The sequence below is a fragment of the Motacilla alba genome, chromosome 9 (genome assembly GCF_015832195.1).
Source record: "Motacilla alba alba isolate MOTALB_02 chromosome 9, Motacilla_alba_V1.0_pri, whole genome shotgun sequence".
Classification (NCBI taxonomy): domain Eukaryota; kingdom Metazoa; phylum Chordata; class Aves; order Passeriformes; family Motacillidae; genus Motacilla; species Motacilla alba.
Genome location: NC_052024.1, coordinates 12,965,935 through 12,981,471, shown reverse-complemented (window position 1 = coordinate 12,981,471; position 15,537 = coordinate 12,965,935). Strand labels below are relative to the sequence as shown.

The 15,537-nt window shown below is 45.6% G+C and overlaps 2 protein-coding genes across 2 annotated transcripts; both read left to right on the top strand.

The window, feature by feature from the left end:
* Positions 1-125: 125 nt before the first annotated feature.
* Positions 126-2,293, top strand: PIGZ (phosphatidylinositol glycan anchor biosynthesis class Z). The gene is made up of 2 exons (XM_038145862.1): positions 126-255; positions 695-2,293. The coding sequence occupies exons 1-2, from the start codon at positions 138-140 to the stop codon at positions 2,254-2,256; spliced, it is 1,680 nt and encodes a 559-aa protein (XP_038001790.1). The 5' UTR covers positions 126-137; the 3' UTR covers positions 2,257-2,293.
* Positions 2,294-4,745: 2,452 nt separating this feature from the next.
* LOC119704505 (spidroin-2-like) lies at positions 4,746-9,319 on the top strand. Its single transcript, XM_038145864.1, is given in 5 exon segments — positions 4,746-5,614; positions 5,617-5,907; positions 5,996-6,177; positions 6,937-7,075; positions 7,643-9,319. Coding segments are annotated over 5 exon segments (1,410 nt in total). The 5' UTR covers positions 4,746-4,888; the 3' UTR covers positions 7,715-9,319.
* The last annotated feature ends 6,218 nt before the right edge of the window (positions 9,320-15,537 follow it).

Sequence of the window (15,537 nt, the reverse complement as noted above, 5' to 3'; positions counted from 1 at the left end):
ATCCCGGCATCCCGTCAAATGCAGCGGGCGGGGGGGGGAGGGGGGGGCGCTGCGCATGCGCGCCGGGCTCGCGCTGCGGCGCCTCGTCCGTGCGCCGCGCGCCCCCTGGTGGCGCGGCGTGAGGGGCCGGGGCCGCCATGGTGGCGCGGGCGCTGTGGGCGCTGCTGGCGGCGCTGCGGGCGGGCTGGTGCCTCCTGCCGCAGAGCGGGTACCTGCACCCCGACGAGTTCTTCCAGGCGCCCGAGGTCATGGCAGGTAAGGCGTGCGCCCGGGACGGGGTGGCCCCGCGCGGGCTCGAGGGGACGCGAAGCGGCGCGGCCGCGGGCACCGTGTCCCTCATCGCCGGGCAGACGGGGGTTCCCGAGGGAGCCCGCTCTGTCACACAGCGGGTCCCGCAAGCCGGGCGGGAGAGGATCCGCAGCGCCGGCCGGGTGGGTGGGTTCCTGCTCTGTGCTGTCCACAGCGACTGGCGCCTTGAACCACATTACTGTGACAGGCTTCTCGGTGTTTTGTAAAAATGAATGGTACGCTCCTAAAAATGTCAAGGTTGACACCAGTTTCAAAAGTTTAGGAGCTGCTCTGTATTGTGATACCTCTTATACCAAGTAGTATCCCTAATGCTGAATTACTGAATAAAATATATTATCCATATGTATATTTTATTATCTATATGTGTTTTTCTCTTCCTTTTTAGGAGATATTTTAAATCTACAGGTGTATTATCCATGGGAGTTCCTTTCCAACTCTCCTTGCAGAACAGTTGTTTTCCCATTAATGACATCAGGAGTTACGTACTGGGTGATCAAGTCTTTGCAGCAGTTGGACATATGTTCAAGTTGCATCAACAGCTACACTCTCCTTGTATCTCCTCGCCTGCTCTTTACAATCTTTTCTTTCATACTCGACTATAGTGTTTATCGATTGGCTCCTTTCTGGGGGGCAGATCCGTGGAAAGCGCTGGTACTTCTTGCTGGATCCTATGTCACGCTGGTGTTTTATACAAGGACGTTTACCAATACACTTGAAGGACTTCTCTTTGCTCTTCTCATGGTACTGGTTTCTTCAAGGAAGTCCAGTGGCTGTTCAGCAGAGCCTACAGGCAGCTCTCTCATAGGTGTCATAACAACTGCTGGGTTTTTCAACAGGCCAACCTTTCTGGCATTTGCTCTAATGCCCCTGCTTTACTGGGCCAGTTTAATTGTTGACTCTCAAAAGAGCATTAAAACTCTCATAAATGACTTCTTGAAGTTTATCCTATGTGCATGTTTTACTGCTTTTGTTTTCATAGCTGCTGACACCTTCTATTTTACCTCCGTCAGCTTAGACAACCTCTACAGCACTAACAAGAGCAGCCTAATTGATGTAATCATTCAATTACACGACAAAATGGTAGTAACCCCCTTCAATTTTCTCAGCTATAATCTTGATCCTCATAATCTTGCACTGCATGGAAGTCACCCACGAGTTACACATTTTACAGTCAATGGAGTAATGCTGTTTGGTATCTTACATATTCTGGCCATTGGTGCTGGCTTTAAAATGCTAAAGAAATGTGTCCATCAGTTAATGCTGGTCAGATGGTGTTACCGTGGGCTGCCTGGGCTCTTGGTGCATTCTGAGGGCAGTCCAACGTTGCTGCTGTTTTATTTTGTTCCTTTGGCATTTCTCTCCCTGTTCAGTCACCAGGAGCCTCGGTTTCTCATCCCTCTCATCCTGCCGTTGGTCCTGTTCAGCGCGTCACCAAGCAGAGCTGTGAAATGGAAGCTCCTCATTGTTCTCTTCAACCTTCTGGGGGCACTTCTTTTCGGATGCTTGCACCAGGGAGGGCTCATTCCCTGTTTGTTTCACTTGGAGCAGCTCATCCATTCTCCAGCGTCCTCAAGCCATTCAGGGCACTACACTCTGCTCTTTGCACACACCTACATGCCTCCAAGGTCCCTGCTCAATATCAAGAAGACAGATGTGCATGTGGAAGTCATTGACATGGCTGGGGCTGGAGAAGAAACCCTCTGCCAGACAGTAGAGCAGCGAGCAAGCAATTTTACCTGCAGCAACTGTCATATCTTTATTATAATCCCTGGTACTGTCAGAGCCACAGTTACAAAGTGTGGTGTCTCATTCAAGAATGAGACTTTGATATTTCCTCACTTGTCAATGGAAGACCCACCACAAATACCTGTCCTATCCAGTGGAAATTGGAGGAGTCAGTTAGGACTTTATATCCTTGAGCTAAACAGAGATCATCAGAGCCTTTAGATTTTAGGAGAACAAAGTTTTAGTCTTTTACTTCATTTGGGTGCTGTCTGATGGTGATATGAGACCTTCCTCTTTCATACACCCCCCTTTCAGCATCAGCAGTGGCACTGGGAGCTCTCCCACATCTCTTTATTCCCATTCTTCATACTCTTAGGGTAGCCAGTTCTGGATAGAACCTGCTTAAATTTTGACTTACTCAGCCCTGTGGTATTTCATATGAACTTTTGTAATTCTCCTGATGAGAGAGGATGAGATCCGAACCCACCAAAACTGTGATTGAAGCTTAGCTGTTTCCATGTGAGATTTATTTTTGAAAGCTCTAATAATCTGACAGGGTTTGGGGACTGTTGGGTGTTTACTGATAATAGGCATTAATTCAGCTGCTGGAGAGAGGTTACAGGGTTATACAAAAGCTGGTCTGACTCAGTAATCTTTTATTTTATGTTCTTAAAAATTCATTAGACCAGAATGCAGTCACCACTGCCTTGGGTGGGTCCGTCTTCAAAAATCCCCAGCACTGATCTGACAGAATCTGATTTAGAACATGGAGGATGCTTCAGCCTAAGTGCTTGTGCTAAATCCTAAAATCCAAGCTTTGCCTGTTTAGCCTTCCTTGCCACAGTTCCATCCTCGTGAACGTGCTACCCACGTACCGCCGCGGGCAGCTCGGGAGGGCAGCCCCGTGATGGCATTAAGCGTGCGCGGTGCTCCGCGGCTGCCGCTCGGGCGCTCCTTCCCTAGCGCGCTCCCGCCGCTCGTCTCGCAGCTGTCGCTGCTCTGTCACGACTGTCACCCCGGCAGAGCGCGCGGCAGGTCCTGCGGGAGCTGGATCGAGGAGCCGCGCAGACAGAAAGCGGGTAACCGGGAGGGATTTGATCCTTCGTGCCACTGGACCAGAAGCATCTCTGAATGGGCTCAGCACGGGTCAGAGATCCCCCGGTTCTGCCGCCGTGGAGGGAGGGCAGCCTCGAGGGAGGAGCCGCCTCCCCTGCGTCCCCTCCCCGTGCACCAACTGCTCCCCCTTAAATCAGCTCAGTGGGAAGGACAGCTCCTATCCTGGCTTTCCACTGGAGAGCAGTCTCTTTTTAAACTGGACACCAGCGACTGGGCTTCAGCTGACAATGATGTATATGCTCAACAGCACAGCGTGACCTACAATATTTCGTTTTGCCTATGTGAACTTCTGGATCCAAAACATCCTGACTTGGCACACGCATTGTAGATCAAGCCTCTGTCTCTGAAACAAATGTGACACTTGAATTATTTCTGCTCACAAAGGTGGTAATGCTTTTGGCAGTTCTTCACCCACACAACCTTACATAAGGTCTAAAGAGCCAGGCTTTCAACAGAGACAAGAATAATACAGGTTCATGCCAGGCTCTAAGAAGAATCTAGGAAAAATGAATGTATGAATGATTTGCCTATATTTTCCAAGCTATAAGTATGACCTAGATGTTTAGGGAACATAGCTCTCGCTCTCTTGTAAATTTTGTCCTGTGTTCCCTGTAGGTTCATTCCACATCCTTCACTCTTCTCTGCTGGCCTGCCTGTAAATGAAAGGTGTTTGTTTGTGGGGAGACAGGGGGAGAGAAGGTGCCTGTCTTTGTACTGGTGATTCACAAAGCAGTGTAAGTAGTTGTGAAAGTATTGTCACAGCAAATGTATTTTCCAATTTTCTTTTTGCTCTCTTACACTGGGATGACACAACCATGTGCCACAGCAGGAACTCCATGTCCTGCTTCCCATTTTCAGCTTTCTAAGCAACTTGAATTGTACATTATTTTCATAAAACTTAGGAATTCTGGCAGTCTGAGTGGGGTATATCTTGGAACTCTTGGGGGATGTAATGGAGCACCATTCCCATGGGATGATGACTGCTCTACCACTCCACAGGTAACCTACAGAGAGCCAGCAACAGAACCTGGACTACAAATACCGGCTCAGATTAACAATATACTTGCCAGCCAGACCTTTGAATTTACACTGTACATGCAGTTTCTCCATCTGTGCTGGAGGTTTAACTTTACCAGCAATGCAGGAAACTGTATCTCAGACAAAGTACAAGGTTCTCCTCACTTGGGATGATAAAAGGAGTGGAAATGACCCTCCCCAGTTAAGTGAGCCTCTACTCAGCTGGATCAAACAGTGAAACATGCACTGAAGGAAGGTTAACTGCTGTAGTGTCATAGATGTCATCAGATACAGTGTCTTAAGCAAACCTGCCCTGGGCATTGTATGTGATGGATGCATCATTTTCCATTATATAGCTGTATTCCCATTTATAGGTAGGGTGGCTCTATTGGTCATTTATTTTCCCTGTAAACCCTTCTTGCTACTGTAGACTTGAGGTGTGCTTTTAGGATAGCTACTGACTCTCTTTTATATTCCTGTAAGAGGTCCGTTATCCTGTCCATCATCATCGCTTAAAACCCTTTTTGTAACAAAACTGTATCAAATATAGAGTGTTACTTCTGTATTCACAGACACTGTTACAGTTACTCCTGTGAGAATCGTGGTTTTATTTCAAGTTTCTAATCAAGCGCTTAAAGTGACAATCTTCACAGCATTGTGGGTGATTATAAAGTGAGTCTGCTTGTTCCTGAGAACCGTGGGACGGTATACTGTCTTTGAAATGGAAATCCATGAAACCGATGAGGAGCAGCTTTCCCGTGTTCATGCTTTCCCGAGGAGTCGCTCCAGGCCCCGCGATGAGGAACGCACCGTCCAGTCCGCAGCTCGCCATCCACAGTCCGGCCACGGCCGGGCTCCGCAGCGGCTGCGGGGCCCCGCTGTCACCTGCTCCCGGGGCCCTTCCCGCGCCGGTTCCAACGCGCTCCGTGCGCTCGGCGCAGGGAAGCGGCGGCGGTTCCCGTCTCCTCCCCGGCGCTGTCCGCAGCTGTCTCCCGCTCCAAGCGGCGATCACGGCGCCGATCCGGGGCGGCCGCCGCGGCCCGGCCCGCGCGGCCACGGCCACCCCCGCGCGCGGGCGCCGTCCTTGAGCTCGGCCAGGAAGGCGTCGCGCAGGCGAAGCAGGCGCGGAGCCAGGTCGCGCTGGCCGCGGGTGAGGGCGCTGGCGGTGACCCGGGCGGCGGCGCGGATGGGCCGCGACTCCGAGAGCCGCTCCACGAGCCGCGGGCTGGAGAGCAGCAGCAGCAGCGCCCGCAGCAGCGCCATGGCCGCCGCTCTCGCGAGACCCGACGCCCGAGCGCCCCCGCCGCGGGGCGCCCCGCGGCTCTCGCGAGAGGTGCCGCACGCCCCGCCCCGCCGCGCTCTCCGGAGCCGCGCACCGCCTCGCCATTGGCTGCGCGCCCGGCCGCCGCGGGGCGCGTGCGCGGGGCGCGGGAAGGCGGGGAGGGGCGGCCGGGCCGGGCCGTGTCCGTTCCTTCTGGGCTGGGCTGGCCTCTGCCGGGTCGGGCGGTGTCGGTCCGTTCTGGGCTGGGCTGGCCTCGCCTCGGCCGGGCCGGGCGGTGTCGGTCCCTTCTGGGCTGGGCTGGCTTCGGCTGGGCCGGACCGGGCCGTGTCGGTCCGTTCTGGGCTGGGCTGGCCTCGGCCGGGCCGGGCGGCACCGCCATGAGTTCCGGCGGCACGCTGAGCATCCTGCGCAGCGACTCCTACGCCGAGCTCAGCCAGTACCGGGACCAGCATTTCCGGGTGAGCCGCGGCCGGGGGCGGGCGCCGCGCGGTCCGGCCGGGCCGGGCCGGGCCGGGCGCGAGGTAACGCTGTGTCCTTGCGGCCCAGGGGACGCGATACGACCAGGAGCGGCTGCTGAGGAAGAGCTGCACGCTGTACGTGGGGAACCTCTCCTTCTACACCACGGAGGAGCAGATCCACGAGCTCTTCGGCAAAAGCGGCGACATTAAGAAGGTCATAATGGGGCTGGACAAAGTGAAGAAAACCGCCTGCGGCTTCTGCTTCGTGGAGTATCCTTGTGCAGCGCGGCAGGAGCCGTCAGGGTGTGGGTGAACTGCTCTGCACTGCAGGTTCTGAGTTACGGGGATGTTCTCCGAGGATAAAATTAATCATTTGCTAAAGCGTTTGTGGGAGACCCTGGCGAGAGAGAGCAATGCTGGGCTCACGGTTGGACGTGATGGTCTTACAGGTCTTTTCCAACCGTGATTCTGTATTCGAGCATACACTGTATGTCGAGTGGGGATAGCAGATTGCTTTCACTTTGATACTTTAACCCAGACATCTGTTGGGTAGTTGACCTCTGCAGTAAATTCATATTCTCCGTGCCGAGGTAAAAAGGTCTCTCTTTTCATACACACGTGTAAAACTTCTGTTGGCATCTTTCATCCTTGTCGTGTGACTTCATTATGTGCACGTTTCTGAGGATCATTCTGTAAATGCTTCCAGTGAGCTCCTAGACTGATGAAAGTTTGCAGCATGAACAGAGCATGAGAAATTTTGGACAGAGCCTCACACTGGGGCATCCCACTCTTTAGCAATAGAGCCTTGTTCTGTTAAATATCAGCATGATTGACAAACTTAATCCAATATGCATATTTTTAATGCTTGAATTGCTGGATGTTTCACCCTTTCACTAGCAGTTTTCTTAGATGGCCTAACTTCATAAAAGTGGTTCAAGCAAAGACTTGGTTTCGTAGCCCACTTGATATTATTCATTTTCCCATGTGGTGAAAATAGAAGTCTGTTTTTTTCATTAATGTATTCCTAAGGTATTATGCCAGAGGAGATGCTGAAAATGCAATGCGATACATCAACGGGACCAGACTGGATGACAGGATCATAAGGACAGACTGGGATGCAGGGTTTAAGGAGGGTAGGCAGTATGGCCGTGGACGATCAGGGGGGCAGGTAGGTTGTTGTACAGCCTGGGGTTTTAAGGGAATGGTGACTTTGCCAAACTTCTTGATTTTGAATGAGCACAGAAAAATTTCAGAAACAACAGCTTAGGAGTCATTGTTTAAGATAACACTGGAAGATATCTGATAAATGGCAGTATAATCCACTAGGAATAAATAACTCCTTCCTAAATTTCACTAGAACTACTTGCAGAAACAGCTCTTGACTGCTTGGGGATAACGCTTTTAAGTAAGCCCAGAAAATGTAAGGGGCTGTCAGGAACACACAGGACAGCAGCTGGCTAACCCCAAGTGGAGCAGGTGGCAGTGGCTTGTACTGCCAAAGACCAAGGCTGACCATCCTTGATTAGAGAGTCCCTGGACATGATGAAAGAGGAAGTTGGCTTATGCTACTCTGGGCTTTTGCATGATGCACTTCACCTTCTGTTTGGTCAGACAGCTCCATGTAGCCATTTACATGTTGTGATGTTAGTATGAATGTATTCTAATGCTGTAACAGTTTCTCAGAAATTGTTTTTCCGTGTCTTTTCTGGACTTCCCTTTCTCCCTCCTTCGTTAGGTCCGAGATGAGTATCGGCAAGACTATGATGCTGGAAGAGGTGGCTATGGCAAAACTGTTCAGTGCCAGTGACTCCTCAGCCTCACAAGAGAACCAAATCTGCATAGTCAATGTCCCCAGGCACAAAGCAGGTCTGTTACACACAGTTCACAGAAACTCCTATCCACATTCCTGTGAGCACTTCCTATGTTCAATACCTCTTTATTTTGGTACCAGGATCCAAAGCATTGCAGAGGACCTGGGAGCAAGGCTTTAAGCATTGGAATGCTGAGGCTTTGGTCTCGAAATGCTGCTATAACTTACTGAAAGGAGCAAAGATGTAATGTTATGGTGCTTTTTTTGTTCTCTGGCAAAACTTGATTATTCTACTGGATTTTGTTTACATTGGGATCACAGGGTGGAGAGCAGGGATAAAGGATGATTGGTGGGTGTTTTAGAGGAAAGCAAAAGGCAAAGAGCCTGAAAAGGATGTGGAATTTATAAGGAAATTTTTCAATTTCTAGAGAAGACTTTTGAATTGCAGATTTTTCTGGCATTACTGGATTGGCATCCTTTTCCTTTGATGATGTTCCTAGAAGATTTGCATGAGCAGCCATAATAAAACAAATTAGATTGAGTTCAGGAATCACAAAGTGAGAAGCAGCTGAGCAGAGAGCATGGAATAGACCTCTGCTGTCTTCTACAAAGTACAGCTGTGATTGCATGACAGAGAAGAACAAATACAATAATTACAGTACTATTATTTCACTGTTTGAGTATTAGTATTTTGCCCCATCTGGTATATCTCTACAGCCTTAATATTTGAGGGCAGTATCTTCCCTGTGCCTGTAGGGGTTGCATGAAGCCAAGTTACCCCCAAAATGGGATGTTTGAGGAACCGGGTTTATAATGAGAAAGTTTCTTCCCAAAACACGTTTTCTGTTTGAGAAACTTGATTTCAGACAACTTAAAAATAGAAATAAAAGAGTTTTGGGAGAAGTTTTGCTTTCTACTGAGCATGTGGTAAAAATGGTAAAAGGATTTCAGGATTGTGTAGCTTGTTGTGTTTTGGTTTTTCTCTTTCCTGCTGGATCCTATTCGTACTGCTTGTTGATATGTTGGAATTTTGATATACTGCAGACGTAGGTTTAAAAAATGTGATCCCAAAATCAAGGAAGTTGACCTGCTGAAATGAAGTAGTTTAAAAAGAACTGTGGCAGGGCTTTGAAATTTGTTCATGGACTTCTGAGTTCCATGTAAATGGCAATTACTAAAATTTTGTGCAATACCTTGTTGTCCATGACTCGTTATAAACTTTCAAAGATGTACAAAAGTTAACTTTACTCACTAAAGGTATTGTAGGAAATTTTGATGTGTTTCTTGTATACAGTTAATCACAGCTGTTACTGTAAATTGGAAAATGAGTGAGATTGAGCAACTCCTTACTTAAGAGGTGTGGGTTTGAGGTTTTTTGGCATGTTGAGTAAAACTAGACTTTTGGGATCACTTGGTGCTGGTCTGCAAATAAGCTTTGAATAAAATTACCTTTTCCAATATAGAACATTAGACTATGAGTTTACAGCCTGTAATCTGCTCTAGAACACTGCTGAAGTTTATTTTTCATTGTATCAGTTTTGTATTAAATATATGTTACCAAAAATTCTAAAGTCTCTTTTAAATAAAGCTGCAACATTAAAATGGTTTGTTACTTTTTTTTTTTTTTTTAAACAGAATCAGTGAACTAAAGGTGTATTCAGACTCTTGGTCACATCCTTTGTTTTAGTCTCTTTTAAGATAGAATGAATATTCTTTCCCTTTGACTGGATTTTCAGGCTTGTTCTGTTCTTACCTTGATTCTGACAGGTGTTTGGTTAATGCTCTTCATTATGGTTTGAATTTCTTTGGATTACAGGACAGAAATTGTTTCATGATAGTGAAGTAAATGTGAAAGTCTTTGCTGTGTAAGTAACTTTCAAGGTGATCTTCCTTATTAAAATGAGGTCTAAAATTGTTTCTTATTGTAAGTACTGCCAATGCTTCTCAAAAAGTCATTCTTAAATGAGATGGAGGTGGTAATAAGATTGTCTGTCACAACAATCACTGTTCTTTGCTGTTTATGTGCAATGGGTCTGGAAAGAGGATGTTTTAAAGTAAGATTTTCTGGTTTTGAGAGATACCAATCACAATGGAATTGAAAACCACATGATATGTCACGGGAACTCTTAGAATCTCGAAAGCTCAGTATAGAGGAAATTGAACATGGTTTGATTGTTACTTTCCCTAATTGAATTGCATCTGGGTCTGCTGAACCTACTGCTTAATGAAAGGAGCTGAATCAAGTCTTTGAAAGTTCTCTGGGGACTTCTTCAGCTTTCTGGCACTCTGGTGCATTGTGATTAGGTTGTCTTGGAAGGACAGAGTCTCCCATGCTTCTTGGACAAGCTACTTCATTACAATTACAAACACTTTCATGGAAGTTCAAGCTCTATGTTAGCGTTTCTAAGTACTTGTTCATCATAATTAGCTACTTTTATGGAATTGAATCCATAAAAAAACCCAGCAGCTAAGAATACGAGTGGAAATTTAGATATGCCTTGATGGAAGGGAGGCTCTTAGAAATTAAAGCAGTGACAGCTTCAGTCTCTCCCTCAGACTGGTGCAGGCTCATGGGGTGATTTACATCCCTCTCTTAGGCAGCAATGGCTGCAAATAAGATTTGTATTCATAGCATTTGAGTCTGGGTATTACAGGGTAAAATCAGTGGAGTGTGAAAGCATTAGAGACATTTGTTTCCAATGACTGACGCGATAATCCCGTTAGCAGTGTCTAGAGCAGGCTCATTCCAAGGTGTTCTGTCTGTTAGGTTACTTCGTGTTGGTGCAGGCACAGCAACTGTTGGTGTTAACAGTCCTTTCTACACAAACAATATAAAAAAATACTGAAACTATTTAAGCTAATATCCGGCACCTCATGTAACACATCTTGTCAGATTAGGCTTCTTGTGAAGGAAAAAAAAATTGATGAAAACGACTAAAATTGACATGGTTTGTACATGGTTTCATCTCTAGAGGAAAGACAATCCTAGTCAAAAGAATGCAGTCCACAGGGACTAACCTGCTCATAAACTCTTGTCTGTTTGAGTTTCTAAAGCACAGGTTGTACCTTATGCCAGAGCATATAAATGAAGACAAATTAGGGTGTGCATTTTTCTTTGCACTCTCAGGTTTCTCCTAGCTGAGTGTATTTGGTACTTTCAGGTAAGTCTAGGGCCTTACCACTGTAGATGGTGTATCAAAAAATTGGTGGAGATGGTGGAGAGAAGTGTCCTGGGCTTCAAAACATTGTGGTTTTGAATCCATGAAATCATAGTATTTGTATTTAAGACTGTAAATGCACAAAGATACAAAGTATATTGCACCCCTGCTGGAGGACTGTTACTTGAGAAGAAAGTTTCCTGGTCTTGAGAAACTCCTTTCTGAAAGCAGGAGAGATCAGTGCTTTGTCAGAGTTCCTCAGTTTGTGAGGATGACCTTCCTACCACTCTGCTTCCCAACCTGCTTTCTGAGATGAAGATGTGTTACTTCACTGAGGTAATACCATTCTACAGGGTTATTTTAGTTTCCACCTGAAGGCCATTTGAGTGTCTATTTGGGTTCTTTACAGAAAAAAAAAAATAGGACGCCGAAGTCATCTTTGCAGCTTGGAGTAGCAGGTGTGGTGAGATGTGGTGAGTGTTTCCTGCAGCAGGAGGGTGAGGTTCAGTGTGGAGCCCCCAGGAGCAGCGCAGGTGAGGTGCCCATGGCCCCTGGTGGTGACACTGCCTCCGGCGGGGGCGGCTGCTGGCAGCGGCACGGGGTGGGGGCTGCGGTTGTGCTGTGGAGATTTTGCCTCAATTTTGTTGGAGAAATGACCAAAAACCTGATTTTCATCCAAGAGAACTCTGTAGAGCATTTCCCAGAGCGGAGGCAAATGGAGGTCAGGATTTGTGGGTTTGTAGCCCATGGCTGTTTCTGTGTTTAGCTTGGTTACCTTTTCCACTGGATATTGCGATGTGCAGCGTCTGTGCTAACTTCTCTCCCTGCTCCCAGCAGCCTCTTTGGGTCTTGCCAAAGCACACCCATGATACTGGAGGAGGGCTTGACTCCTTTCATGCTTCAGATGGCCAATCCATGCTTCACAATCTCACATAAATTGTAGTTTGTGCTAACTGTGTCAGAAAATCTTGAAAGTTACTGTTTTGAAGACAAAAGCCCTGTCAGCTGGTCCTGCTGCCACAAGGTGTCGTGAGAAGCCGTGTCTGGCTCCAGGATGGGTGGGGGCTGCCCGGATTCTGTCAGCTGAGGAGCTGTTGTGGAAGGAATGATGTGTTCTGAAAACGTCTCATTTCTCTGCGCAGCTAAGGCAGCGTCTGTGTTTCTTGAAGAAACTCTTGTATCTTAGAATTCTGCTTGAGATGAAAGTGTCTGGTGACTGATTAAATGCTCTTATACATGCCCTAAGCCAGTAGAGTTAGAAGTGCCTTAAGGTTGCTGATGTGTAGGATGCCTCACAACACCAAGCACTGTAGAACTGAGAGATTGTGCAGGCTGGTGATGGACTGGCTTGTGGTTTGGGTTTTGTAGGGGTTTTTCCCCTCTGAATTTACTCCTGTAAGAGGAGGAGTACCTTTCCATGAACTGGAAAGAACTTCTTCCCATTAAATCTGCAATTTTGTTTATACTTTAAATTCCCAGCTGAATTTGCTGTTTGGAATCTACATATTAATGTGAACAAGCCTTCAAGCAGCAGCAGTCTTACAAAGTTCATCCTGCACAGATGCCAGGAGCAGCTGAGCTTGCCAGTGGGAGATTCAGCAGAGATTTTTTAAAGTTACTCAGATCTCTCACACTCGCTCTGCGAGTCATGGTGGGTGTTTTGTTGGATTGTTTTATAGGGTGCAGTCTTGTCAGGAACTTAGTTTTATCTCCCGTAAGCTCTGTGAGATCTGTGTGCATAGTGCTGAAGTACTGCATGTGTTTTAATGAACTTTATCTACTTATTTCTCCATAAACTAAACATGTAACATGCTGGGATGCCAGGAGAATTCTTGAAATGCCTTTGGAAGCAGCACTGACTCCTGAGTTACATCTCAAAGTGAGTTAGGGAAGCTGAGCAAAACAGTGTCACAAAAAGTAGTGAGAGCATTTTGAAAGGGATTCCAGAAGTTCCTCAGGATAATTGTCCATAATCATGTTCAGGACAGAATTTTTCTCAGAATCCAAGGCCATGATGGCCAGCAAATATTACTTGGTTTACAGAGTTTGACAGGAAAGACATTGCTTCAGAAGAGTGCAGAAACCTGGAAGGATATGAAAAGTGGGGGAAGATTGCAGCTAATTTGTCAGTAATTCAGTTTCTAGACACAAAATGGTCATCAAAGCAAAATTAAATATTTAGAGAGGCCCAGAAGCCTGGATAAATATGTGGTATCCATCAACAGTGTTGATTCTGTGTTTAATCATAAATTTTCCCCTAAAGATGTTTAATTGAACTTTAGCAGGCGTGAGAGTGAGTCATTCCCTGTTAGAAAACAAATCGCTTTGATGTCTGTGGAGGAGTGCTGCTGTTCCTCTGCTCTGTGAATTGTCCTCCTGCCTGGGCCAAGTGCTGGGCAGGCTGGAGCTCTCCCTAAGCAGTGGCACAACTCCCTCCTTGGTGACACTGTGGAACTGAGAATGAGAGAATGAGCCAGGCCTCCAACTTCAGACAAATCTGAGGGTAATTAATGATTCCTAGCTGAAGAGTTGTCTTGAGAGAGGAAAAAACATTTGCAAAGCTGAGTGCTGCAAATCCCAAAGCTTTCAGGTGCTCAGGGCTGTGATAGGCCCTGACAGTGGAGTTGGCTGGGCAGCCCTGCAGAAAGCTGGTTTGCACTGGAGGTTTGCAGATATGTCCACATCAAGTTTAGTCTGGATTGAATTTAATGTGAGAGTACTGGAGTCTGTATTTCAGGTTTTTAATATTTCACATTTTAATAGATTTTAAGCGAATATGTTAGTGCACATAAAAAGCAGAATTGCCTCTCAAGAATTGCTTTTTTCAGTGTTAGCCAGGAATTTATACTGGGCTATGCAATTAACAAGAAAGTAGTCCTCTCTTAACTGCATATCATTACAATCATAGGAAATGAGCTTTGTGATTTCCAAATACCTGAACAAAGTCAAGAGTAAGTGTAGTGTAATAGGGCTTTTTAAAAAGCAAGTTTTAAATTTTTTTTAAATTCTAAGATGTAATTGATTTTCTAGTTTAGAAAGCATATAATAAAATGCATTTTGTGTTAAAATTTTAAAATAATTCATTATTTTAAAACATTTTTTTTATTGCTGAATATGTTGTTGCCAGAACTTCTATCAGTGACAGTATGACTTACAGTAGAGATGTGAGAGACTGAAACTGCAAAAGAATAGTGGTGACAAAAGCTACAGGTAAAGCATCAATTTCTATTCATCCTTCCTTTTAAATGGAGGAAAGGTGTTCTGCATTTGTAAGGATTACATTATTGCTTTTCAGACATGATTCAAAGATGGGTATTGAAAGAGGGAAGGTATAAAATGTCGTTATGTCATTAGGAATTCTAGGTCCATTCAAATAGGAAATGTTCTATTTATGAACCTTAAAGAAAGCCTTCAGGTCATGAACAGTATTTCCATTTGTTGAGAAAAATGTCAGAATAGTTTCCTGAAAGTCTGTACAAAATGAATGTTCCTTTTGAACCCTTTATTAATTCAGTTTCTGGGCACATTTAAAAAATCATTGAAGAATTAATAAAAGCAATGTGTAAAATTACATAAAATGCCCTCTGTGAAATTTCAATGTTTTTTAGAGTATTCACAGCTTAGTTTTTGAGTTAAGTGACTGTTTTCAGTGGGCTTGAACTTGCTGAATATAGCACAATGAGGACCCACTTTTCTTTTGATTTTTTTAGGGTGTGTGAAGAGACCCTCTGAATTAAGAGAATTAATTCAGAGACCTTCATGGCATTACTGTGTAGAGGCCAGGGAAGAGAATGGGAGACAGAGTTTTTGCTGTCATATGTGGGGGACAGTTTTTTAAGAGAAAAGGATCTTGGTTTCTAGATGTGAGTGACATTGGAATATTTTTGCTAAGTGTGCTGAGCACTTGAACGTCTGAAACTTCACATATGTGAGGTTATTTTCTTTATAAAGGAAACGCATCCTGTGAACAGGGACATAAAACTAGAAGTGAAAAGCTTTTTGCATCTACTGCTGTATTTGCAGTTTCATAATCTGTTGCCCCTTTGCAATGGGGAAAAAGGCCCCATATTGATGAGTGCTGGTGCAACGTACATGTCAGCAATGACATCATTGCTGTGCTGCATAACAACACATCTGTCTTTTGAGTCTGTTTGCCATTTATAACATTCACTAGCATCTCTTGATTTTTGTGGAAGGCTGATTAGGTTCTGGGCTAACTCTGGTAGGAACAGAGATGCTCTGAGCTGTGTCACTTCTGGACATGAACTGGTGGGTCACTGTGATATGGAGCTGTACTCAGTGGCTTCACTCTCTCAAGTCAGCAGCTACAACACAGGGATCTGTTGGAACGACAGCCATTATTCCTGAACCGTTATCCTTTTTTTTTTTTTTTCCCATTATGCCCTAACATATCAATGTATTAAAAAGAAACCTGAATATTTTATTTTTCTCCATGAAGCCAGGAAATTGCAAGTTAATTTTTTTTATTAAAGCAGTGTGATTCATACTTTCCTTGAAGAATTCCAGTTAAGCATCTTAGGTCTTCTGCTAAAGGCTAAAAGAAAATATTTTAGTGCTTGCCAACTGTTGAATTCCCTATTTCTTGGCTAAGCTGTATATATTCACTTACTGAGAGCAAATTTTCTGTTTTCTGTGGTTGCA

Excerpts from the sequence above, each read along its gene's own strand:
- PIGZ (XM_038145862.1), top strand. The coding sequence starts at position 138 with ATGGTGGCGCGGGCGCTGTGGGCGCTGCTGGCGGCGCTGCGGGCGGGC. Across the intron at positions 256-694 it reads GGCGCCCGAGGTCATGGCAG|GAGATATTTTAAATCTACAG; the intron begins GTAAGGCGTGCG and ends CTTCCTTTTTAG.